At 38.4% G+C, this 24,844-nt stretch overlaps 3 protein-coding genes across 4 annotated transcripts; 1 reads left to right on the top strand and 2 right to left on the bottom strand.

Moving 5' to 3' along the window:
• Window positions 1-641: 641 nt before the first annotated feature.
• Window positions 642-2,422, bottom strand: LOC121738894. The gene is made up of 3 exons (XM_042131159.1): window positions 2,201-2,422; window positions 1,721-1,922; window positions 642-1,222 (listed from the first exon to the last, which is right to left on the bottom strand). The coding sequence occupies exons 1-3, from the start codon at window positions 2,369-2,371 to the stop codon at window positions 849-851; spliced, it is 747 nt and encodes a 248-aa protein (XP_041987093.1). The 5' UTR covers window positions 2,372-2,422; the 3' UTR covers window positions 642-848.
• Window positions 2,423-13,807: 11,385 nt separating this feature from the next.
• On the bottom strand, window positions 13,808-14,191 carry LOC121739474. Its single transcript, XM_042131959.1, has one exon. The coding sequence runs from the start codon at window positions 14,189-14,191 to the stop codon at window positions 13,808-13,810; it is 384 nt and encodes a 127-aa protein (XP_041987893.1).
• Window positions 14,192-15,976: 1,785 nt separating this feature from the next.
• Window positions 15,977-23,951, top strand: LOC121738893 (SUMO-activating enzyme subunit 2). 2 transcript variants are annotated; one of them, XR_006037356.1, is made up of 8 exons: window positions 15,977-16,190; window positions 16,274-16,428; window positions 16,724-16,871; window positions 21,576-22,070; window positions 22,379-22,550; window positions 22,871-23,038; window positions 23,244-23,856; window positions 23,895-23,945. XR_006037356.1 is itself a non-coding variant. In XM_042131158.1 (7 exons), the coding sequence occupies exons 1-7, from the start codon at window positions 16,047-16,049 to the stop codon at window positions 23,780-23,782; spliced, it is 1,821 nt and encodes a 606-aa protein (XP_041987092.1). In that variant the 5' UTR covers window positions 15,977-16,046; the 3' UTR covers window positions 23,783-23,951. The 2 variants fall into 2 exon arrangements, 1 of the variants encoding a protein (XP_041987092.1); XM_042131158.1 differs by having other exon boundaries at window positions 23,244-23,951.
• Window positions 23,952-24,844: the final 893 nt, after the last annotated feature.

The raw sequence follows: 24,844 nt of genomic DNA, 5'->3' as shown, positions 1-24,844 counted from the left end.
GTGCAGCGTTGAAAGAGCTTTTTAGGATTCCGTAGCCAAATGGCAAAAAACGGAACCCTTATAAATTCGTCATCTCTGTCTGTCTGTCTGTCTGTCTGTCCGTATGTTACAGCCACTTTTCTCCGAAACTAAAAGAGCTATACTATTGAAACTGGGTAAGTAGATGTTGATGATGAATTTGATACAAAAATGGAAAAATTATTAAAAATTTTAGGGGTCCCCATAGATACAACGGAAACAAAAAAAATGTTTTCATCTAACCTATGCGTGTGGTGTATCTATGGATGTATTTAAAAATAATATTGAGGTTTCTAACATCATTTTTTTCTAACCTGAATAGTTTGCGGGAGACACTCTTCCAAAGTGGCGAAGTTAGAGGGGCCTCTAACTTCTAAAGTAATGATAATTCTAAAAAAAATATATGATGCACATTAGTGCAAAAACTACCAAGGAAAATTGGTTCGAACGAGATCTAGCCAGTAGTTTAGTTTTTTTATACGTCATAAATGGTAAACCTTAATTTAACTTTCATTAAATCAACTGAAATATGAAAATAAATCAAAAACCTCTTTATTTCATAAAAATAAACCTTATTGCTGCTGCGGAACCCTTCATGGGTGAGTCCAACTCGCACTTGGCCGCTTTTTTTTTTTAATTTGTTTGGGCAACAGCAATAATCGAGCGTCATGGATTTTCCTATACAAGAGATTTAAAAAAAGTTAATCTCTCTGCGCTGCTACTTTCACTCCGAACTCTATATGCGGGACATATATACAGTACACACCCTTAAGTATTATTTCTTAGTTTTGTTACACCCTGTACGAAATATCTTCAACATAACAGAGAAGTCAGTCAGGTTGTATCAAACCATCTGCAATCATCTTCTGCCTTCTTGCCTCTTCCCTCGCAATCTTCTCCGCCTCCTTCCTAACTTGTTCCTCTCTTTCCTCTTCCGCTTTCTTCTTCGCCATCTCAGCTAAAGTCTTCTGGTCTAATTTGAAATAGTTTATTGGCTCTGGTATATACTTCGTATCCTTCTTGTTCATAATCTGAATAAATTTCTCGTATTGGATAGTTTTATCTTCTACATTGTATGTTTTGTTTCGCAAAGCAACGGCGAGCCAATCAACGAATTCTATTTCTTCCAACGGTTCCCCCCACTTCATCAGCTCTTCTCGTATCAGTTCGAAGTCACAAATACCCTTTTCTTCCTCATCTTTACCTAGGAATGGTTAATAAAACCAGGCGTTATTTAGGAAATCCATAGCATCCATAATTTCGTACTATTATTATAAGCTGCGAAAGTTTGTCTGTCTGTCTTTCTGTCTGTTACTTCTTCACGCCTAGACCGCTAAACCGCTTTTGCTGAAATTTGGTATGGAGATACTTTGAGTCCCGAAGAAAGACATAGAATACTTTTTATACGGAAAAATGTACGATAACGATAAACGGATTTTGGCACAACGATGTTGCGGTCCTCATTGAGCATTAATATACTTAACTAGCTGTGCCCCGCGGATTTCCGACAGATGTTTTTGCGCAGTAAAATGTAGCCTAGCATAGGCTACATCCAGGATGTCAGCTAACTCTATACCAAATTTCATCAAAATCACTTCAGCTGTTTACAAGTGAAGAAGTATCTAACATGTAAACTCACAGACTTTCGCATTTATAATATTAGTAAGTATAAAGTAAGGATAGTACGAAGTAAGGATTTTACCTAAAAACGCGAAGGCTCTCATAACGACAGCTTCATAATCGTCACCCCAGCTCATCTTCGCTTCGAGCATTTGCAACCATTCGTGGTACTCCACAAACTCGGCAAATTCGTCGAGAAACAATCGAAATAGTTCCTGGATTTCGTAGTTCTTAGGATTGAAGCCCAGTTTCTTTAGCATCAATGGAATGTTCTCCAATAGGACCTGAAATAATTAGTGAGATATTCCAGGAGCAAGAAGCTAGCACTTTATGGATAATTATTATCTGTACTTTATTACAAAGCTGACAATTTTGTTTGTTTAAACGCGCTAATCTCACCAACTTATATTGCATTTAACGCAAATATATAGAGTAGACCACAAAGAAAGACACAGGCTACTTTTTCTACTTTACCGTAAGAATAAACCTTTCTATGGTGGCCATGCTAAGCCTGCTGGTGGACAGTAGACTATAAATATAAGCAAGCGTGTAAGCTACTAACAACTTCTGTCTTCTCTTCAACGTGTTGTTTAAACATATCCTTAAATCGGTTCAGATCGTCCTGTGTGAAGCACTCTGGAGGTGGAGGGATCTTTTTAGGTTTTGGCGGCGGCTGAATTTTCTTTTTTTGGTTTTTATCTTTCTTGGATTTCTTGCCTTTCTTTGGTGGCATTTTTAAATACTACTATATAACAATTAAACACATTTTAAATAAAAATACAAAAACAATGAAAAATTAAGTACAAAAAAATGACGTAATGTATATAATTTTGAAGTTGTATTTTTTTCTTGTCTTCAGTTTCATGTCCTTCACCTACGCGATTCGGACCTCACTTTTCGGTCTTTCTCACTGCACCTCAAAGAAACCGATAATATATTTTCCACCACATTATTATTCTTTACATATAAATTCAATCTTAAACATTTTTGGCGTTACATGTTGCCCTTCCCTCTATCAGAAAACTGATTAAACTAAGACATAGCAGCTTCTAATTAGAAGCAAGTAAATTAGGTGCGATGAGCTAGATAAATTAATATACGAGCCAGGCGGCTTTAGATCGATAGGAGTGGAAGACTTTGAGGGAGGCCTTTGCCCAGTAGTGGGACAGCACATGCGCTTAAATATTTTTTTTTTTTTTTTTTTTATTATAAAATTGGGGCCTACTATAGACTGTTCGTCCATATCCTTTTTTGTTATTTTATTATTTAGATTTTTCGCACCAAGGATAATTGAAATAATATTATGAATTTTAATTAATTGTGGTCCATCACGCCATGGACACTTTTTTTTTTTTTTTAATATGTGTATATGTATATTTAATAGAATAGAGTATAATATGTTATACATATAATAAATAAATATATACATTTATTGTTTTATAAATTGCATAATAATAATATTAATGTTTTGAACGGTGAGGTCCCAGTCGGTGTGGCGGCCAGTAGATCCGACATTTTCCGATTTCCTTAGATTTTATGCTGCTCCACCCTTTGCCTTTAGATGTTGTGACATTGGCTTGGTGGAGAGGGGTCACTCAAGCTGGGTGGAGTTTCTAGGTTGTTAAAAAGACATCGTTCTGTGTCGAATCTACCCGCCATGTGGCTTAGGACTTTATCGTTCCTGTCTTTTATAGCCATTTTTATATTATAATCTTTTATGTGTTCGGTTGACACCTCCGTGGCTCTTTTTATGAAGCTTGCCACAGCGTCTCCATCAGTGTCAGTGTAATAGACACAGGTGTTAGTGTGCCGGGATATAGCTACAACTGCATGAGGAACGCTGTCATGGATTGCCAGCTTTCGGGACTTGGTCTGTATGATGATCACCGAAGGACTCGTTAATCCCTGAGCTTCATGGATTGTGAGGACGCGAGAGTCCGTTCCCGATCCATAGCCTGTATTAGTGAGGGCTGCTTTCTCCTCTTGTGTGTGGACAAGATACAGGGTATTTAGATCGGTTTTAGGTATTCTCGCTCCTGTATACTTCATTAGCTTTAGGGACCGCACAATTTCCTTCGATGAATAGATGTTATTATAGACCATGTTTAAGGCGTATGCCACATCCATAGGGCTCCTGTGTGTGCAAGACAACTCCTGGGTGATGCTGGTTACCAGGTTTGGACGAGTGTAATTAAGTTTAAAGAGGTTTTCACGCTCTATAAACGGAAGTTGGTTAATATCTCCAATGAGGATGACATCGTTGGCGCCTGTTAACTGATTCGCCATGACGATTGAGCCGAAATGGTTCATGAGGGCCTCGTCAACTATCAACCTTTTGTAGGTTCCTTTTGTCCCATTTACCAGCAAAGAGGCCATGGTACGAACTTTATCTTTAACTTTGTTGCCAGTTCGTAGCGATAGCCTTTGCTTTAGATCCTCGGCTGCTTCGATTGTAGTTGTTATTATAACGTCTGTTTCCTCATTGAAGTTATTAATGATCCAAGTTGTCTTCCCACATCCAGGAACCCCATTGACCCACGAGTAGTTGATAGGTTTCGCGAATATGTCCCAGTCCATGCTAGATTCGGGGTCCCCAGATAGGACTTCTGCCATTTCTAGTATCCTGTCTTCCAGCATTATTCTGGTACATTCCGCTATTACCACTATTGGATCCTCAGATTTTGTAATAAATTTGAGTGTTCCCGTGCGATTTGTCTCATCCTCGTCCAGAACCACGAATCCGCAGTCGGCACTTAATGCCGCCATATACTGCCCTGTCATCGCCCCGGCAATTATTGTGGAGGTGACATTGTCGTATATGGCAGCTTTTGCATCCTCGAGTCTCACTTCTAACAGCTTTTGATTTTTCCGCTGATAGGCCTGCATGATCTTATTGCAGGTCAAGAGCTTTATGGTCTTGTTTGCTCTTATTATTGCCTGGAACTCGAGGAAGGCATTTATTATATGATCTTCGGGGCTCTGGGCCGGTCTGAGTTTTGGCGGGAGCACTTGCCCGAGATCGGCCCTATATCTTTTGTTTTTATTTGCCGGTGTTTGTATAGATGGTTCCCTCAAAAAAGCCTCCATTGCTAAAGCCTGCCGATTTGTTTGTGACGAAGCCTTGATCCGAGAAAGGGTGTTTTTATCCTCGATCATTCTTTCACGATGAAGTACTTTTTTGATGGATCCCACAAACGCTTTTAATTTGGCCATTGAGTTTAGAGACTTCTTAATTTCATTTTTATCTCTCTCTTTCTCATCCTCTTTTTTGTCCTCCCGTGATGCTTGAAGTCGTTCACTTGCGGAGGATGAGTTCGCCTTATTACTGGGTTGGGACGCTGCTGGCTGATCATCACGATTCCTTTTGAGGAAGCTTAGGTCATCCCCTCGGTTCTCGTAGACGATTATCTCATGATGTTCTGAGGCTTTTACTATTCCATAGTAATTTGCAGCCCTGCCTTTGTCCTGTCCCAGTGACATTGCGTCTACGCTGATTATGCGTGGGGTGGTACTGTGTCTTATCCCCATTGCTCCCAACTCCTTCAAAGACGAACATGCCCGTTCAAAGGCTGTTTGCGCGTCCCATTCGAATACTATTATCGTTTTGGTGTCTGATTTCAGTACTCTGCATGGTTGGCCAGCGAAGGTAGTTGTCGGGAGAGCTAAATATTTGCTCATTTTCATGTTCGTCTTTGATGTACTTCCGTTTAGGATTGCTGCTAGTCCCGGTGAGATGTTGACGTGGTTGGGAGTGCTAAGACGGCTGTATGTTATACCCAATGTTTCCGTTGGATTTGACATAAAGAGAGGGATCGGCCTTAGTTTAATTTTCGGTTCCCCGTTTTGTCCACGGGCTAATAATTGTTGGGTTTGCTCTAGGGTCGGCTGTGTTTTTTTTTTTTTTTTTTTTTTTTTTATTATAAAATTGGGGCCGTCTATAGACTGTTCGTCCATATCCTTTTTTTGTTATTTTATTATTTAGATTTTTCGCACCAAGGATAATTGAAATAATATTATGAATTTTAATTAATTGTGGTCCATCACGCCATGGACACTTTTTTTTTTTTTTTTTTTTTTTTTTATATATATATATGTGTATATGTATATTTAATAGAATAGAGTATAATTTGTTATACATATAATAAATAAATATATACATTTATTGTTTTATAAATTGCATAATAATAATATTAATGTTTTGAACGGTGAGGTCCCAGTCAGTGTGGCGGCCAGTAGATCCGACATTTTCCGATTTCCTTAGATTTTATGCTGCTCCACCCTTTGCCTTTAGATGTTGTGACATTGGCTTGGTGGAGAGGGGTCACTCAAGCTGGGTGGAGTTTCTAGGTTGTTAAAAAGACATCGTTCTGTGTCGAATCTACCCGCCATGTGGCTTAGGACTTTATCGTTCCTGTCTTTTATAGCCATTTTTATATTATAATCTCTTATGTGTTCGGTTGACACCTCCGTGGCTCTTTTTATGAAGCTTGCCACAGCGTCTCCATCAGTGTCAGTGTAATAGACACAGGTGTTAGTGTGCCGGGATATGGCTACAACTGCATGAGGAACGCTGTCATGGATTGCTCGGCTCGGGTCGGCTGTGTTACAATTTCGGTTGAAACTGCCCGTTGTGTTTCTGTGTGTGCCTGTGATTGTGTTGGCGCATGTATTTCTCCTGACCTGTGGGTTGATGTGAAATATGTCTGTATGGACGTTGGAGTTTGTGATCGTGTGCGTTGTGTTTGATTTCGTGTGTGTTGTGTTGATGTGTTTGTTATTACTCGCCTTGGTGTATAGTTTAATTTGTTGTGGCCTGTGTATAATGTTGAGCCATTTGCTGTGGCTGCACTGGAGACAACTTTGCTAATGAATACCATCAACGGTTCTCTGGTGGCTTTTTCCTCCATGATGGTAGGGAGGGTTGCCTGACTTAGCTCCATTTCCAGTTGTATTTCTAAGTCAGACCTGTTACTACCAAACCTTGGGCATTCAATGAGCAGGTGGAATATTGTCTCGTCCTTTGCGGGGTCACAAATGCAGGAGGGGCTGTCTTTAAGGTGGAAACGATACAAGTATGCTGCGAATCCTCCATGACCGGTCATAGCTTGCACGTGTGTAGGCGTCATTGTAGCGTGCCTTAGTATTTCCCACGCCTTTTTAACAGTGGGGAAAAAAACTTTTGTGACCGATCCGGTTGAGGAGGATTGGTATCTTTCCTGCCACTTAACTGTTGTCTCCTCCCTTATTTTCCTCCGTATATAGGACATTGGCACTCTGTTGTAATCTGATGCCGTGTCTATGGTAAGTGCAGACTTTTTGCCAGTTCATCCGCTCTTTCGTTTCCTGGAGTACCCATGTGCGCTTTTAGCCAGAATAGCCGCACTTTTCTACCTTCCTCTGTTATAGCTCTTAGGTCTTTCTTCATTTCGATCGCAAGTGGGTGAGTTACCAAAGGATTTCTGAGCATGTTTAGTGACGATTTGGAGTCACTCATGATGTTAATTAAGCTTTCCTTTGATGTCCTTGCCAATTGGATCGCTCTATAGAGTGCATAGATCTCAGATTGGAAAACTGTATTGTGCGGTTCTAGGTGGAAAGTGGAGTGTCTGGTTTCCCGGCCGTTATTCCACCACGTTAGAGCAGCTCCGGTTTTCCCCTCTATTTTACTTCCATCCGTGTATATTTGGGGGCCGGTTATTTGGTGTTCCTCGGTGGGGCTTTGGCTTACGTCTTCCAGGCATTCGTACTCAGTTATGATGAGTTGCGATGGATGTGGGTTTTGAAGTGGTCCCACTTTAGCTTCCACTTCCCTGTTTGGTGGTAGGTAGTCTTGTGAGTACCCTTTTTTTATTTTAAATAGGGTTGCCGCTTCCTGGATTCTCAGGTCTAGGGGCAGCAGGCCGGATAAGATTAGTGCCGAGGTCAGAGATACCGTACGGTACGACTTACAGATTTTTAATTATTGCGCTTAAATATTAGTAACATACTTTAATTTTATTTAGGTCTAAACAGGTCTAAACAGTAATTAAAGTAGACCACACCAAAAACATCACATCACGACAAAATATATGCACGTATTTATGACGTAGGCCACCAATTGCGTTGTATTTTCAGCGACATCCCGGTAAATTAACAATCGCATTACCACGACCGCATAAGGCCGGTTACGCGCCATTCGCCAATCACATTAGCCGTCAACGTCCAGAAATTGAGGAAAAGGCGGTAAATGATTAGGCAATTTGACGCCCGTGACAACCGTAGTGGCAAAGAATGTTTGTCACTTAAAAATAGAGAATACGAGATGACGCCCGATTGCTTATGGCGCGGAGAGTGTACATTTCTCCCAGATAAAAAATATTCTAAGTCCTTTTTCGGGACTCAATGTATCTCCATACCAAATTTCAGCAAAATCGGTTCGGCGGTTTGGGTGTGTAGAGGTAATAATAGACACACAGCCAGATACACTTTCGCATTTTTAATATTAGTATGGATTAGGCAAAGGTCGCTGGTAAACATACAGTAATTTATAATAACAGGTCATATCAGAATATGCGTGCTGCCTCCAGTGCGAAAAAACTGCAGTTAAGACCTTCTTTGAGAAGTAACGCCTCTAGTACACGGATGCTGCGAAACGCGTAATAACTGCAAAACAGAGCGAGAATGCCATATTATTATAACGCATTGTCAAATCGGTTGGCGGCTGTTTCGCGTTTCGCAGCGTCGTGCGTCGGTGTACTAGAGGCGTGAGGGTAAGCCCGGCCGCACATTGTCCGAATTCTGATCAGAAACAGTTGAATTTCGCCGGACCGCCACCCCGCACACTATCCGAAATATCCTTCCGGCGAGTTCGAGCTCACTCGGCTCAGTACAAAATGTAAGAGACAGCGCGGACATTCAACTGTTTCTGATCAGAAATTTCAAACAATGTGCGGCCCGGCTTAAACTCTGGTACCCGGTCAGTCTGTTTTAGTTTAGTACAACTTTGATCCTGTTTCGACGTTAAGTCTGCAAGGTTAAGTCCGTTTCTTACGAAGCGGAAAATGATATCTCTAATTAAAACAGTAGAAGAAAAAAGGCTCAACTCAGCGATACATAAAAGCAATCTATACTAATATTATAAATGCGAAAGTATCTCTGTCTGTCTGTCTGTCTGTCTGTCTGTCTGTCTGTCTCGCTTTCACGCCAAAACTACTGAACCGATTGCAATGAAATTTTGTACACAGTTATTCTAGAGTCTGAGAAAGGACATAGGCTACATTTTGATGTGGGAAAATATCTTATTTCCATGAAAATATCGATGAAAATTACTTCGCATTGCGCGTGGCCAGCGCTCATCCCGGGGGTCCTGGGTTCGAGTCCCGCAGGCGGAACAAAAAGTTTTCAATGTTCCTGGGTCTTGGATGTGTATTAAAATAATATTTCAAAAATCTTAAATATATTTTATGTATAATATTATAAAAAATCCAGAAATATATCGACGCGATGCAATGAACATTTTAGTTCTAATACGATTCAACAGATGGCGCTTTTTTTTACTTCGTTGTAACATAGAACTAATCATACTTATTAGTTATTATGTTTTTGTTTATAGTTTTTAATACGTTAGAATATTATGTTTAATAATATTATCACTTGCTATAATAATAATCAATCTATCTTATCTTATAGAACTCCTACTGCATTTCTAAGGAGTTCGAGTGTGTTGTGTTGGCCTATATTCCATCCAGAAAATATATCAATGCAATCAACATTTTAATTCTAATATATGAAAACAGATGGCGCTTTATTTTTTACTTCATTATTATAACAGAACTAATCATACCTACTTTATTATATATTATTGTTTTTATTCATAACTAGCTGTTGCCCGCGACTTATAAATACTGCGAAATATACTGCGAAAGTATCTCTGTCTATCTGTCTGTCTGTCTGCCTGTCTGTCTCGCTTTCACGCCAAAACTACTGAATAGATTGCAATGAAATTTTGTACACAGTTATTCTAGAGTCTGAGAAAGGACATAGGCTACATTTTGATGTGGGAAAATATCTTATTTCCATGAAAATATCGATGAAAATTACTTCGCATTGCGCGTGGCCAGCGCTCATCCCGGGGGTCCTGGGTTCGAGTCCCGCAGGCGGAACAAAAAGTTTTCAATGTTCCTGGGTCTTGGATGTGTATTAAAATAATATTTCAAAAATCTTAAATATATTTTATGTATAATATTATAAAAAATCCAGAAATATATCGACGCGATGCAATGAACATTTTAGTTCTAATACGATTCAACAGATGGCGCTTTTTTTTTTTACTTCGTTGTAACATAGAACTAATCATACTTATTAGTTGTTATGTTTTTGTTTATAGTTTTTAATACGTTAGAATATTATGTTTAATAATGTTATCACTTGCTATAATAATAATCAATCTATCTTATCTTATAGAACTCCTACTGCATTTCTAAGGAGTTCGAGTGTGTTGTGTTGGCCTATATTCCATCCAGAAAATATATCAATGCAATCAACATTTTAATTCTAATATATTAAAACAGATGGCGCTTTATGTTTTTACTTCATTATTATAACAGAACTAATCATACCTACTTTATTATATATTATTGTTTTTATTCATAACTAGCTGTTGCCCGCGACTTCGTCCGCGTGGACTTTAGTTTATAGCGCGCGGTGTCAACAAAATTTGTGTCAAATTTAAAAACTTTTTAAAACCCTGGTAAGTGGTACCCCTCTTAGGGCCGCGCAGCGCGCTACACCGGAATGGCAGCGCTGAAAGTGCTCGCCTCGCCGCTGCCATTCCGGTGTAGCGCGGCCCTTAAGAGGATACAACAGCGGCTAGAGAAATGAAAAAAAAGTACGTGTAATATCTATAGCTGTCTCCCTTACCTCAAGCCTATACCGCAGAACGCGATAGAGACAACTGCAGAAAATCCAGAAAATCAACGATTCGTTGTCCCCTGATTCCTTCTCCAAAACTTAACCGATTTAAGTACTTTTTTCATTAAAGATTAAAAAAAGGCTTGAGCTGTGTTCCTATGTTTTGCTTTTTTTGTATAATCTAGCCAAATCTGTTTTCTGGACGTTTGAACACAGTGGAAAATCTGGCCATTTTTTTGGGTTTTTGAACGTTCATATCTTATTTAATAATTAAATTATGAAAAAAAAATGAAACATAGGGACATTGTATTAGTGGCCGTAGATATTCAGGAAAAAAAATATAACTCTACTAGCATTATCCAGGGAGGAAACAGGGGACAACGTTTGTATGGAAAAAAGGGCGGTGTGGAATCCTCTTAATTAATCAAAATACCCAAAAACAGCTGTGCAGTGTGCACATAATCTGTACTAATATTATGAATGCGAAAGTTTCTCTGTCTGTCTGTCTGTCTGTCAGTCTCGCTTTCACGCCAAACGTCAAAACTACCGAACCGATTGTAATGAAATTTTGTATACTGATAGTCTAAAGCCTGAGAAAGGACATAGGTTACTTTTTTACTGGAAAAAAGGGTTGTAAGGGTCGTAAATTTGTTCAAAAAATTCATTATAGATGGCGCCGTGCGTCTTCTACATCGCGCTGACGCTTGCTCAAAAGTCTTTCTATAAGAGGTGGTATCATCTTACATTTAATTCTCGATTTTTTTCGATTGTTATATCTATTCTACGGTATTAAATAACTCAGTACTTTATCTGTGCAGGCAGTGACGTAACCTTAATACCAAATTTCACCAACGACTGTTAAAGCTAATGCTCGAATTAGTATCACGTTAGCTGTTTCGTTTTTCATATGAATGAAAGAGAAGACAGGATATTTTAACAAGCTGTTAACACTAACAGACGTTGGTGAAATTGGGGCTAAACCTATCAATGATAAATAGTTTATGGGTAAAGTTGTGTAATTGGGGGGCTAAATAAGCTTTAAAATTTGGCATAATATATAAAGTTTAACATACAAAAATGAAGTACTTATTGTTTGCACACTGCACAGCTGTATTGATTTAATGGGTACCAGGGTTTTTTTATAAAAGCTTTTGACACCAATTTTGTTGACATCGCGCGCTATAAACTGAAGTCCACGCGGACGAAGTCGCGGGCAACAGCTAGTACAAAATAAATAAACAGCGTAACGCCACTTGACATTTCAATTTGTATCGCTATAACGCATCGCTGAGTCGCGTACCGTAAGTCGTAAGTTAATGTAACGCGTTTTGGTGTCAACTGTCACCTGCCTCTGGATAGTAAAGGGAAATTAAAAAAAAAAACATAAGTCGATAGCCACAGTAAGTACCTCGGTAAATAGTACATAACATGCACTTATTAAACCATAAACTTTATTATGTGCATGTTATGTACTATTTACTTTTTTTTTAAATTCAATTAAATAATATTACTGTTGACTATCCAAAAAGGTAGGTACCTACCTAAATATTCTAAATCGAATAAGGTCCGGCCACCTATAACCTCATTAATTTACTTATATTATAAATCTGAACCCCGCTTAGCGATAATAAATTGGTAAACCGGGGTTACATAAACTGATACACCAAAAACTACACGTCAGCGAGGCTCAAGGGTAGTAACGTAATGTTGGCTGACCATAATTTCATTTGCTCAAAGTCGGTTTAGTTTGCGGTTTAGATTTTAGGGATATTTTGACTGAGGATAAAATGGTCAAATAATTTATCAGGGTAGGTATATTAATTATTATATTCCACAAGGCCACAACCTATAAATTTTGTGATACACTTTACGGAAAAACTATCACGCCTATGGATTTGTGCTTTAATATACTAATTTTTATCCTACTAATCATACTATCCTACTATAATAATATTATAAAGGTTGGTACTACTAATATATATTCTGTGATAAAGGCGAAAGTTTGGATGTACGAGTATGTATGGATGTTTGTTACTCTTTCACGCAAAAACTACTAAACGGATTTTAATGAAACTTTACAATACTATAGATAACAATATAGAATAACAGAGGCTACAATTTTAACTGACTTTAAAAATGGAGAAGGTGTTACGTTCGTTTTTGGGGCTCCGTACCCAAAGGGTAAAAACGGGACCCTATTACTGAGACTTCGATGTCTGTCCGTCTGTCTGTCCGTCTGTCTGTCTGTCTGTCTCCAGGCTGTAACTCAGGAACCCCTATAACTAGACTTCTGAAATTTTCACAGATTATGTATTTCTGGTGCAGCTAAAGCAACAAATACTAAAAACAAAATAAAGCTAATATTTACGGGGGGCTCCCATACAATAAACGTTATTTTTTTGGACTTTTGGGCTCGTAATCCATAATGGCAATATTTAGACACCTGAAATTTTCACAAAATCCTCAATTATATGTGTACTTACTTTAATATTAAGTAAATAATACAATTGAAATAAAATAAATAATAAAGGGGGGCTGCCTTACAAAAAACATTTTTTTTTTCCTTATCTTCGTCCTATAACGGTACGGAACCCTTCGCACTTGGCCGATTTTTTATGTTCAACGATTACTCCGCCGTTTGTGAACCGATTTTCAAAAATTTTCTTTTGGTGTATAGGTTATCATCTCAATTTGGTACCATACACTGCTAGTTTATAATATATGATGTAGATTATGTACATGTGTTATCATCAGTCAGTCAAGGTGTGACGACGCGAGCCCACAAAGCTCGGCTTTTAGCTAGTAAGTAGTATTCTAGGTAAATATGACTTGTTATTTGGAGCTTCAATAATCAATAGAACATTCGTTCTATCTATTGTGCAATAATTACCTATATTTATAGTTTAAGATCCATTTGCGCGGATCTGGGTTAAAGTTAACCCTTTTTTTTATTGCCGTTGGGAAATGCTTCATGAATTCCCGACAGCCTGGGGTGGCCGCCTGGATATGTGAGACTCCTCGGGTGCTGCGGTAAGGAGGAGCACCCTTGGCTACCCACTAAAACCCAACGGTGTCTCCTCTCCGCATGTCGCTGAGCCGCTGGATCCACCTGAAGCGATAACTGCAGCAGCCCAGATAGCGGCATCTGTTCTACCAGCAGAACCATCCGCGCGGCTTCTGCCGCTTTCTCCGGGAGGGCGGTCCAGGGCTCCTGCCGCTCTTCTACCGGAAGAGCTCGTGCAATAGGCGACGGATTCCCCAATCCATCGCCCGAGCCCTACTATGGTAGGAGTTGACGCTCATGTTGAGCGCGTCTTCGTCCTCCGCGTCTTCTCCTTATCGGGTCAGCTGCTTCATCGGCATCCAGATTTCTCTCAGCGGCTTCCTTCTGCGTCATGATGGACTCGCAGAAAGTAGAGACCGCCTGCCAGGCTTCTCTCGACCGGACTAATGCTCTTATTATGTCCGGGAGTGTCAGGTCTGGTCCTATAGCGACGCAGAGTTCTGCCCGTTGTGCGACCCAGGCTGGGCAGGCAACGAGCGTGTGCTGCGCCGTGTCGTCCTCCTCCGTACTGACGTGATGGCACTGGGGCGTTGGCTCCCATCTGGCCGTATGGTGCAGGTAGTGACCGAAACACCCATGTCCTGTCAGCATCTGGACCATCCGGTAGGAGAGAGTGCCATTACGCTGCGCCACCCTCCAGTACTGACCGAAACAACTCTGTGACCGGCAGTTGGAGATGCCATTTGGTCTTGCCAGGGGTTAAAGTTAACCCTAGAATGTAGATTATTATCACTTAAGTATTGTAAAGGCAATTAATGTGTGTACCTATAGCATATTTTTCTCTATGCAGAACTACTTACTGATTTTAATCTTCGGGGTCTAAGTTTAGTCTCTGGATAATACATAGGGTTACTTATCCTACAAAACAGTAAAGAGTAATAACAATTTAATCTTACAGCTGCTAAACGGCGGCGGCCTAAACCATATTTTCAGTACTTAACTAAAGTTTAAAAAATACCTACAGCAAGACGTATTTGTAAGTATTAATAAAATATAGTATAGCATTATATTTTTTACTTAGATATTATAAATTCACGTTTTTTGATATAAAGAAATACTGCGTAGACAAAAATAGCAGTAGGCAACTTCTAAATGTCCTATCGCGCACTCGTAAAGTTAAAAGCAATTTTTATGAAGACCATTTCCATCGTAAAACAACCCATAAAGTAAAACTCTTTATACGTAAACATTAACGCCCTTAACGTCACGAAATCTTTATAATTATTGTATCTTCTACTCGTATTGATAGAAGACACAATATTATTACTTGAATCATCTAAGTTCACAACTTAAGGTGCTTACTGCTTCCTCACCGGGAGCATTCGCTTGCAAGTTGCAATGTAACGTTACAGAGTCGAGCATTACATCAGTGAAGGAGGAGAACCGCGAGCATTACAATGCGCACAGTCCTGAATTGTTGAATGTGTACCTGATACAATTTGTTATTTAAATGTATTTAAACATCAATGCTACGTGACATGGTGACAGTTAATTCAACTTGCTATGGAATGCTCAAAGTAGAATCTATAAATACTTATTATAAATTAAGTTACATTACACGCGAATGCTCGTCAGTCAGGGAGGTATTATCAGTGCCGTAAATAGGGCGGTGCCACAGAGGGGCCTATGCTCAAAGTCGAATCTATAATATTCTATAATGTTACATTACACACCAATGCTCATGGAGCACCTTTAGGTTTTAGGGCTTGGGAATCAGCACTCAGGACTATGGGATATTAGGGATTAGAGTTGATAATGTATAAAATATGAGATTAATATTAAGATGGCTTGATAGATAGAAAATTTCTATCTATCAAGCCTATTATATCTCTAAAGAGTAAAGTATGATAATCCTGACTCGACAGCACAGCCGGCAAACCGGATTTATAAATAGGCTGTATATGCCGCGACGCGACCTAGTAGCAGCAGCGTTTTCGAGGGCGGCAGACAGTATAATAATACTATTGAGTTTCTAGCTAGGTTTCTAGGGTAAATAGCATTCTAGATACGGCCCGTGTTTGGTTTATTGTGCCACATTTTGGCCCTAGCCGGACAAAGGTTTGCTGCCAATCACTTCTCTGAGTTCTCTAAAGTACTTACTATCATTCATTAATACTATTCTAAAGCTATTTATTATTTCTGAAGTTAAGACTATAATAGCTACTAGAAGGTTGAAAAATTTTAGCAGTTCTCTATTAATTTGTCTACTGTTTGTCTATTAGTATTTTAGTAGTTCTAATAATATTAGTCTAATTTTCTAATATCAAATAAAGTTTTTTTAATTCTGTCATTTCGTTTTTGCGACCATTGCCAAACTGAGCTTCATAAAAAAAAATAACTGACGCTAACTTTGACAGTAATGACATTTAAATTTCTCGTGAGCTGTTAGTCGCGTTTTCATAGTTTTATCAAATAAAATATTATAAAAGTAAAGTGTTTAAACACATAAACGAATATGGTTGCACGCGTTGCTGGCGTTTTCGATGAGAAACTAACAGAAGCTATCGCCAATTCCAAGATTTTGGTGGTCGGCGCCGGCGGTATAGGTTGTGAGATACTGAAGAATCTCGTTTTGACCGGCTTCCCGCAGATCGAAATTGTTTGTATTGCACTTTATATGAATCAATGAATGGTATACACTATTTTCATTGTATATGTTCATCATGTTTCTATTGTTTTTAGATCGACCTAGACACAATCGATGTCAGTAATCTCAACCGTCAGTTTCTGTTCCACAAGGAACATGTTGGCAAATCGAAGGCACAGGTGGCAAAGGACAGCGCGCTGAGTTTCAATCCCAATGTCAACATCGTTGCTCATCATGACAGTGTTATAAGGTAAATTTAAAATTACCTTGCATAATATTATGATTTAGACACCTGTCGAGTTGGAAAGTATGACTTAAAAATCATGATGTGCAAGGCCACTAAAGAAAGAGTGCCTTACCACAAGAAAAGAGACAAATCAACCAATTGATGGAGGAAATCTGTAATTTTGTATGCAAAATCTGTGAACTTGGGTGGTTTTCTTGTTGCATCATTTGTTGTCTATCCCTAAGTCAAAGAGACATTTCTTAAAAGCTATTTGTTCATTATTGAAGCATTGTAAAACAGTATCTTATTATTTTAACAGCAATGATTATGGCGTGAGCTATTTCAAACAGTTCAACATTGTGATGAATGCCCTTGACAACCGTGTGGCTCGTAATCATGTGAACAGGATGTGCTTAGCAGCTAATGTACCTCTGGTTGAGACAGGCACTGCCGGGTATGCGGGACAGGTAAGTTTTAAAATCTTTTTACCCGCTTCTCCTTTACACATGAACGAGGGTGACCCTTTTTTTAAGTACATAACACTGGAATTGACCAAGATAATCTCAAATCAAAACAATAAGCAATAAAACCATTCATTAAATTACTTTGCTAGATCTAAAGGTAAAAGTGGTTAAGATTTATTGGACGCTGTTAAGCATAATATTTTGTGTATCCCACTAACAAAATTACATATTGAGCTATGAATAAATTTTTTTTTCCCCTTTTGTTATCAGCAATCAGCTTTAGTTGAAGCTATAATCTGATGAGGTCGCTTTTAATAGGAGTAAGTGGATGTTGTTCCCTTGAACATCATTCCAAGTTTAAAATCTGTTTCCTTTTAAGGCGAACAGTGTCTCCTGTAGTATTGAGGAGATTTTGCGCAAGCACATTTTGGTGTTGTTTAAGTCTGCTCTTATATTTATTGTTGTATGAATTTACAGTTTCCTTTATTGTGTCTATTTGCAGGTGTTCATGGATTTCTGAGTTCCGAATAAACTATGGTACATTTGTTATAGTTCTGAGCACATTGTTTTGGAAGCTTTGCAGTATTTCTGCAAAGCTTCCAAAACAATGTGCTCAGAACTATAATATTTGACGACCTCTGTGACTCAGCGGTGAGCGCGTCGGTAGCTCAAGCCGGGGGTTGCGGGTTCGAATCCCGCCGACGGAACAAAAAGTTTTCAATTTTCCCGGGTCTGGATGTGTATTAAATATATGTATGATATAATAAAAATCTTAAATATATGTATAGTATAAAGTATTAAATATATTTCCGTTGTCTGGTACCTGTAACACAAGTCCTTTAGGTACTTAGCACGGGGCCAGACTGACGTGGTGTGAAGCGTCCATAGAAAAAAAAAATCTATATTTAAGTTACTTGCGGAGCTCCAGAGTTCTATGCCGTAAGTCCAGATCGGCTTAATAATACTTTTGTATACAAGTAGTTTATTGGTCAATGACAGCTGCGAGTTGTGACCTATCAGCCACAGTAAGCCTTTAAATTTCATATTAGCTTCACTCTTTTTTGCTTTGATGTGCTTAGCCCATGTAAGTCGCTTGTCCAGGTGCATACCAAGATACTTTACACAGTCTCTTTTTGGCAGGACTTCACCTCCTAAGTGCACTAGTGCACTGGCGAGCATTCTTTTCGTCTCAAGGTGAAAGTAATGTGTATCGATTTTGTGGTACTTGATTTTATTCTCCATTTGTTCAGCCAATTATTTATTTTGTTAAGTTGAACTTGGAGTTTTTGAGATGCCTTCTCTGGATCGCTATCACTAGCAAGGCATGCCGAATCGTCTGCAAAGGTAGCTGTTTCCACTTCTTCAGTCTGGGGGAGATCTGCTGTGTACAGTGTGTATAGCATTGGTCCTACCACTGAGCCCTGGGGTACTGACGCTTGGATGTCATATAGTTGAGATGTTTCTTCTTCATATTTTACTTGGAACTTTCTGTTGGTCAAGTACGATCTCATAATCATGTGATAAGAGTTGGGTAGCAGTGTTTTGAGCTTGTATAGCAAACCCTTGTGCCAGACTCTGTCAAAGGCTTGCTGGACGTCCAGAAATACTGCAGAACAGTACTGTTTCCTTTCGAGCGACTGTCTGATTTAATGAACAACTCGATGCACTTGCTCTACGGTCGAATGCCCTGCTTGAAATCCAAATTGATGGTCGGGCACTAGTTTGTCTTGTTTAAGAATAGGTTGAAGTCTGCTAAGATATAGTTTTTCAAACACTTTTGACAGGACCGGGAGAAGACTAATTGGTCTATATGAACTTAGTTCTGTTGGAGGTTTACCTGGTTTTGCTATCATAATTATCTGTGATACTTTCCAAAGCTCTGGAAAATAATGGGTTCTGAATATTGCGTTAATTAGCATTGTTAAATACACAATTGCTTTTTTTGGCAGCCTTTTGAGTATTTCGGCAGTTATGAGATCAAATCCTGGAGCCTTTATTGTATTGTGTTAAAAACTTCTTTTGGTGTTACAAGTTTTAGTGGGGGACTTAGTTGTTGGTCACTCGCCAGGAATTCTTCAATCTCACGTTCAAAATCAATGTCGTCAGATTCGTTTGGTTTAAACACCTGACTTAAGTAGTGGGCAAATAGTTCAGCTTTTTCTTTGGCTCGGCGGATCCATGGACCATTTGGTGGTTTTAGTGGCGGTATACTTTATTGTGGTCTTTTAAGGTCTTTCGTTATTTTCCATAGTGAATAATTATCCTTTTTTAATGCTGAAAGAGATGAAATTTTTTCTTTGAACATACTGTCTCTATTTTCCCGAATCATTGTTTTGAGCTCTTAGGATGATTTTAGATAAAGGGTTTTGTGTCCTTCTAGTCGACTCAATTGCCACCGTCTACGAAGTCGTCTTTTTTCTTGCAATTTGAGGCGAATTAAGTAGGGTATGTTTTGAAGAGTTTCAGTAGATTTTAGGTTCGGTGTAGAGCGCCAGGCAGCTGTTTGTATCGCGTTGGTGATATAGAAGGTGGCCTTCTCAATGTCATCTTCAGTTTTTAACTTGACATTGAGATCTATGATTTCTTCAAGGGGTTTCAGAGAATGCGTTCCAATCGGTTTTTTTATTGTACAATACTGGTTTAGATTTTTTAAAGATAGCTGTTGCGCTAATGGTGGCTATAACAGGACTGTGGTCAGATAGGCAATCAGCCGATGATTCCACTGCTACATATACATGAGATAATCCCTTTGTTACATAAAAGTCAAGAAGATCTGGTGTTCTATTCATATCTGTAGGCCAATAAGTAGGTTCCCCGGTTGATAGTGATGAGAGTTGAAGTTTTTCTAAGCATTTTTTTAGTTCTCGTCCACGAGTAGTGGCTAGCATAGAGCCCCAGTGTGGATGTTTACAGTTCCAGTCTCCGCCACAAATGAAACTATGGCCAAGAGTCATGAAGTAAGTGGTGAGCATATCTTCTTTCAGTTTGTGTTTTGGAGGGCAGTAGATAGCACTTACATTAATGGGACCCATATTTGTTTCCACGGTGATTGTAGTTGCCTGAAGATATTCCTCTCTAAATATGCTATGTACGTGGTGCTTTATGTTCTTTTTTATGATGACAGCGGTCATCAAATGGAGGAACCATTTGATGTATTTCTGGGATGGTTTGTTGTGTATATATTAAATTCGTTATATTTCACCGACTTTTGGTCATTAAAATGTGTTTCAGATATGAGCGCAATATCTATCTTGTTTATCTTGATCAACGTTTCAAGGTCATGTTGGTTTGGGACCAGACCGTTGATATTAAGGGTGATAATACGCAATGAGGTCATTATTATTTGTTTTCCACGAGTTTGGTGATGGGGGCTAGCATTGAACCCACGAGTGCTATTAGTTGGTCTATCTTTTCAGCTCGTTTACAGATTAGTTCTTCTAGATTATTATATCTACGCTTTTCTTCTGGTGTATGGTGGTAACTGTCGTCAGATCTAGGTATATCTTTGCGATGTGTTCTCTGCGACCTTTCTTGGTCGTCTGTATTCTTATTGTCTTGTTGTCGTTGTCCTGATTTTCTTTTTGGTTTGTCAATCCCAATTTGCATGTTGTTGTTAGTTTTTTCGAAATTTTCGATAGTTCTTATTGTGTCATTGCTTTATTTTCGCCGGTGTTTTGTTTTGTAAGGCTTTGTTCATGATGTCATCTGTGGGGTCCATAGTTCGTTTGTGGAGGTGGTATTATGTCTTTTTGTGTTTCCATTCTTGGTTTCATTTTGTTTTCATTTTCTATTGGAGTTCGGGTTTTATAATGTGGTATTTGTTTGAGTAATTTTATCTTTTTTCTCGACAGTATTTCTTTATATACTTGACAACCTTTGTAGCTAGCTGGATAAGCAGCAGAGCATAACGCACATACAGCAGGTGTATTTTTGTCCATTATACAAGATGTTGTTTTGTGTGGACCCGCACATTTCACACATCTGTATGGCCTCATGCAATTGTTTTTTGTATGTCCGTATTGTCGGCATCTATTGCATTGGACTACTGTGATATTTGGTTTTCTAGGATCTTCAATTGTAACTACTTGATTGTAGATGTATCTTATGGTTTTTATTAATTTATTGTTTTCGTTTGGGTGGACATTGACGAAGAAGACATTCATAGGTTCCTTAGTACCTTTTCTGCGGGCTGTAACTATCTCACCCTTTACCTTGTTTCCAGTTTCTTCTATTGCCTGAACAATTGCATCCACTAGAGTGCTGTGGTGCAGGTTTTTAATGGCGAATTTTGGGCATCTTTCTTGTTTGTATGTGAAAGTGTGCCCAATTAGTCCTTTACCGCGTATGTGTTCAATCATAGTTTTGTATATTTCAATGGATGTTGTTGTTCTTTGACAAGATTCTGTAAGAGTAATCTTCAGCTTTTACAACCTCTGCGATGAAGTCTGTTAGCTTTTTGAGGTCTTCTATACCATATAGTATATGTGTATGCCGCATCCCACCGAGGCTTATCCGACGGACCCAGCTAGCTATGAATGATGTTGTGTTCTTTGGATCATTTAGAACAACACTCCATTTATAATTCTATAAAAAACATTTTTTGTAGGTTAGTACACAAATGCTCAACAGCGACCGATTATTATTTATTATTATCAACCAAGACTGAATTTAGTTTAATTTTTTAAGTTTTTGTTGCAATGATTTCAGGTGGAGTTAATCAAGAAAGGTTTGACTCAGTGTTATGAATGTCAACCTAAAGCACCTCAGAAGACATTCCCAGGGTGCACCATCAGAAATACCCCTTCAGAGCCGATACACTGCATTGTTTGGGCAAAACACTTGTTTAACCAATTGTTTGGAGAGGAAGATCCCGATCAGGATGTCAGTCCTGATACCGCAGACCCCGAAGCTGCAGGAGAAGCAGGTTCCTCAGCTCTAAACTCAGAAGGAACATCTGCTGGTAATGTTGAACGAAAGAGCACTAGAGCCTGGGCATCGGAAACTAACTATGAACCGGAAAAACTGTTTACAAAGTTGTTTGGCGATGATATTCGCTATCTGCTGTCCATGGAGAACTTGTGGAAGAAACGTAGGCCACCTACGCCGTTGACATGGAACAACTTGCCAGGGAAAGATGAGGCTCCTTCACAACACAGTGGCTTACCTGACCAGAGAGTGTGGTCGGTGCATGAATGCTCACAGGTAAAGAATCATATGTATATCTTTAAAAACACCAAACTTTACTAAATAAATCCATACACTTGTTTGAGTACATATTTTGTTAACATTTTGTCAAGTCTTTATGTTCTGAAAATGGATTTACAGACAGGTCAACACAAATCCTATGATAACTCACTTGGTTTTATGTATTGTTTGTATAATTCATTACCAAAAAAATGTCGTATTTTATTTATTTTAGAACATAGTCTTACAAAAGTCTTCATAAGCTAAATGAAACATAATTATCAAACAACTTTGTACTTAATAAATTTTGTTTAATAAAATTTCAGGTGTTTGCTGACAGCTGCAAGGCTCTCCAAGCTGACCTCAAAGGTCGTCCAGAGGGTGACCATCTGGTCTGGGATAAGGACGAAAAGAGTGCCATGGACTTTGTCACTGCCTGCGCAAACATCAGAGCACACATCTTCAACATACCACTAAAGTCACGTTTTGAGATTAAATGTAAGTTTTTAATATGTATTTTTTAACTACAAAGGTAATTAAGAAAGGTTGCAACACCTTAGGTGTAGATGTAAAGTCCTGCCCAATTAACAATATTTTGCTGTACAATTTATTTTACATAGATTGAAAGGCGCGGCTATATTCAATATTAACCATAGACCGTCAATAATATTGCACAATACATAATATTGGGCAATAAAATTGATTGTCTAGGGGCCCGTTTAGAATAACTTAGACTGATGCATTTCGGCTAGTTTAAGTTTAGCTAATTTATTTTAACCTTTTATATTTGTGCTAGATGTATTTTTTTATATTTTCAGCCATGGCCGGTAATATAATCCCAGCTATAGCAACTGCTAACGCGATTGTCGCTGGCCTCGCGGTTCTGCGTGCGCAGGCCATACTCAAGGGAGAGATAGAGAGCTGCACCAGCGTCTACCTCAGACCGAAAGTCAACCATAGGGGACAACTGTTTGTGCCTGAAAAAAGTAAGTATTTGCATATAGTTCAGGTATATTTTACGTCTCTGAGATATTCGTAAAATCATGTAAAATCAAAGGCTGATGGTCGTGCTTATCCCAAAATACATGACAACATTCCTTTTGATTTCTGACAGTTACTACAATACTAAATAGATTTTTTCTCTTTGTAATTTTATGTTTCCAATTAAGTATAATAAACCTTTTTTTTCAGCACTCACAGCACCAAATCCCAAATGCTATGTTTGTGCTCCCAAACCAGAAGTTGGCTTGGCTTGCAATATAAAACAGCTAACATTGAAAGATTTAAACACTGCATTTAAAGAAGGACTGAACATGCAAGCTCCTGATGCCACCGTGGAGGGCAAAGGACTCGTCGTGCTATCATCAGAACCGGGCGAAACCGACCATAACAATGATAAGACTCTAGAAGAGATCGGACTCAACGACGGCTGTGCTCTCCTAGTTGACGACTTCTTACAGAACTATGAAGTACGCGTCAGATTACAACAAGAAGATGAAGAGAAGTCTTGGCGACTAGTAACAGATTCCGACGAGCCGATGCCAGCTCCCAAAGAGGAAAAAGCTACGAACGGAGCTAACGGCTCCGAACCCAAGCCTGGTCCGTCCAAGCCCAAGGATGATAGCGATAGTGATATGGAGATTGTTGAAGAAGATGACGGACAACCGATAGAGAAGCCCGCGAAGCGCAGGCGCGTTGAGATGAGTGATGAGATTGTAGAACTCTGCTAATGTACTGCCAATGAATAGGCAAAGATTATTAGTATTTATAAAAAAAATCCTCCAAATTTGATTTTCCCAGAAATGTGATAAGTCTGGATGAACTTGCTAAAGCATTCTAAAGTAGTTAACATTTCGAATTATCCATATACATTTTAGTAGAAATATTTTCAATTTTTTTAGTGTACTACACATAATATTATTATTAACATATTATGTTTTATAATAATAAAAAAGTAAGAATATTTATCAAACATTTTTTAAGCAGTAGTTTCAGTATTTTTACTCAAAAACTTAATAAATGGCCATTAAATAATACAGTAGGGCCTCGTTAATCCGGAGAGGCAAAAACACGACCCTTTTCGAATTATCGAAGCTTCCGGATTATAGTATGCAATATTTAATGTTAATAAAATATAATAACATATTATGTTTAACCTTAGTTTTTTTAATCAATTTTGTAAAATTGTATACTTATACAGACAAAATGTACATGTTCATAATAATTACAACCAAATGTTCATAATGAAGTGGTGTGAAGCGTCCATAGATATTATATTATTATTATTACAACCATGTCTGAAATCAGTAAGTTAAAATAAAACATTAGTTAATTCCTTTTGAAAATGTCTGTAAGTAATACTCTTCTGTTTATAATTTTCGCACTTCATTTCGAAAGCTTGGTCTCTAAGTTGACGGAGAAACATAACTTCGTGGCTATCAAATTCGTTATCTTCAGCCCATTTTAAAGCAATGTTTAAAGCTCCGGCCGGATTACCGAGGCCCTACTGTATTTATTTTAGAAGTGATGTTTTGCTAGTATAGTTACACTCACAAGTTTTTCAATTATTAGCATTCTGTATTTGTACAGCTATAAAATATAATATTATTATTGTCATAAAAAAATCTCATTACGATTTTTATTGCTTTAGTAAGATCTGACTTTGTTGAAAACAAAATATATCATATAAGATTACAATTTTGCATACTTCATAAATGTAAAATAATATTGTGCGCTTTTATTAATTCCATGCGTCACGTTATCGTGGAAGTCAGCTTCCACGATGATAAAAC

This window comes from Aricia agestis, chromosome Z (assembly GCF_905147365.1).
Source record: "Aricia agestis chromosome Z, ilAriAges1.1, whole genome shotgun sequence".
In the NCBI taxonomy this organism is placed as follows: Eukaryota; Metazoa; Arthropoda; class Insecta; order Lepidoptera; family Lycaenidae; genus Aricia; species Aricia agestis.
The sequence above is the reverse complement of the archived record's forward strand: the minus strand, read 5'-3'. Positions and strand labels throughout refer to the sequence as shown.

Bases quoted from the DNA above. Each gene is read 5' to 3' on its own strand.
- LOC121739474 (XM_042131959.1), bottom strand. From the start codon at position 14,191: ATGGTCCAGATGCTGACAGGACATGGGTGTTTCGGTCACTACCTGCAC.
- LOC121738894 (XM_042131159.1), bottom strand. From the start codon at position 2,371: ATGCCACCAAAGAAAGGCAAGAAATCCAAGAAAGATAAAAACCAAAAA. The intron at 1,923-2,200 runs GTTAGTAGCTTA...TAATTATTTCAG, and splicing joins TTGAAGAGAAGACAGAAGTT to GTCCTATTGGAGAACATTCC. The intron at 1,223-1,720 runs GTAAAATCCTTA...AACCATTCCTAG, and splicing joins GAGAGCCTTCGCGTTTTTAG to GTAAAGATGAGGAAGAAAAG.
- LOC121738893 (XM_042131158.1), top strand. From the start codon at position 16,047: ATGGTTGCACGCGTTGCTGGCGTTTTCGATGAGAAACTAACAGAAGCT. The intron at 16,429-16,723 runs GTAAATTTAAAA...TTATTTTAACAG, and splicing joins CATCATGACAGTGTTATAAG to CAATGATTATGGCGTGAGCT. The intron at 23,039-23,243 runs GTAAGTATTTGC...CTTTTTTTTCAG, and splicing joins ACTGTTTGTGCCTGAAAAAA to CACTCACAGCACCAAATCCC.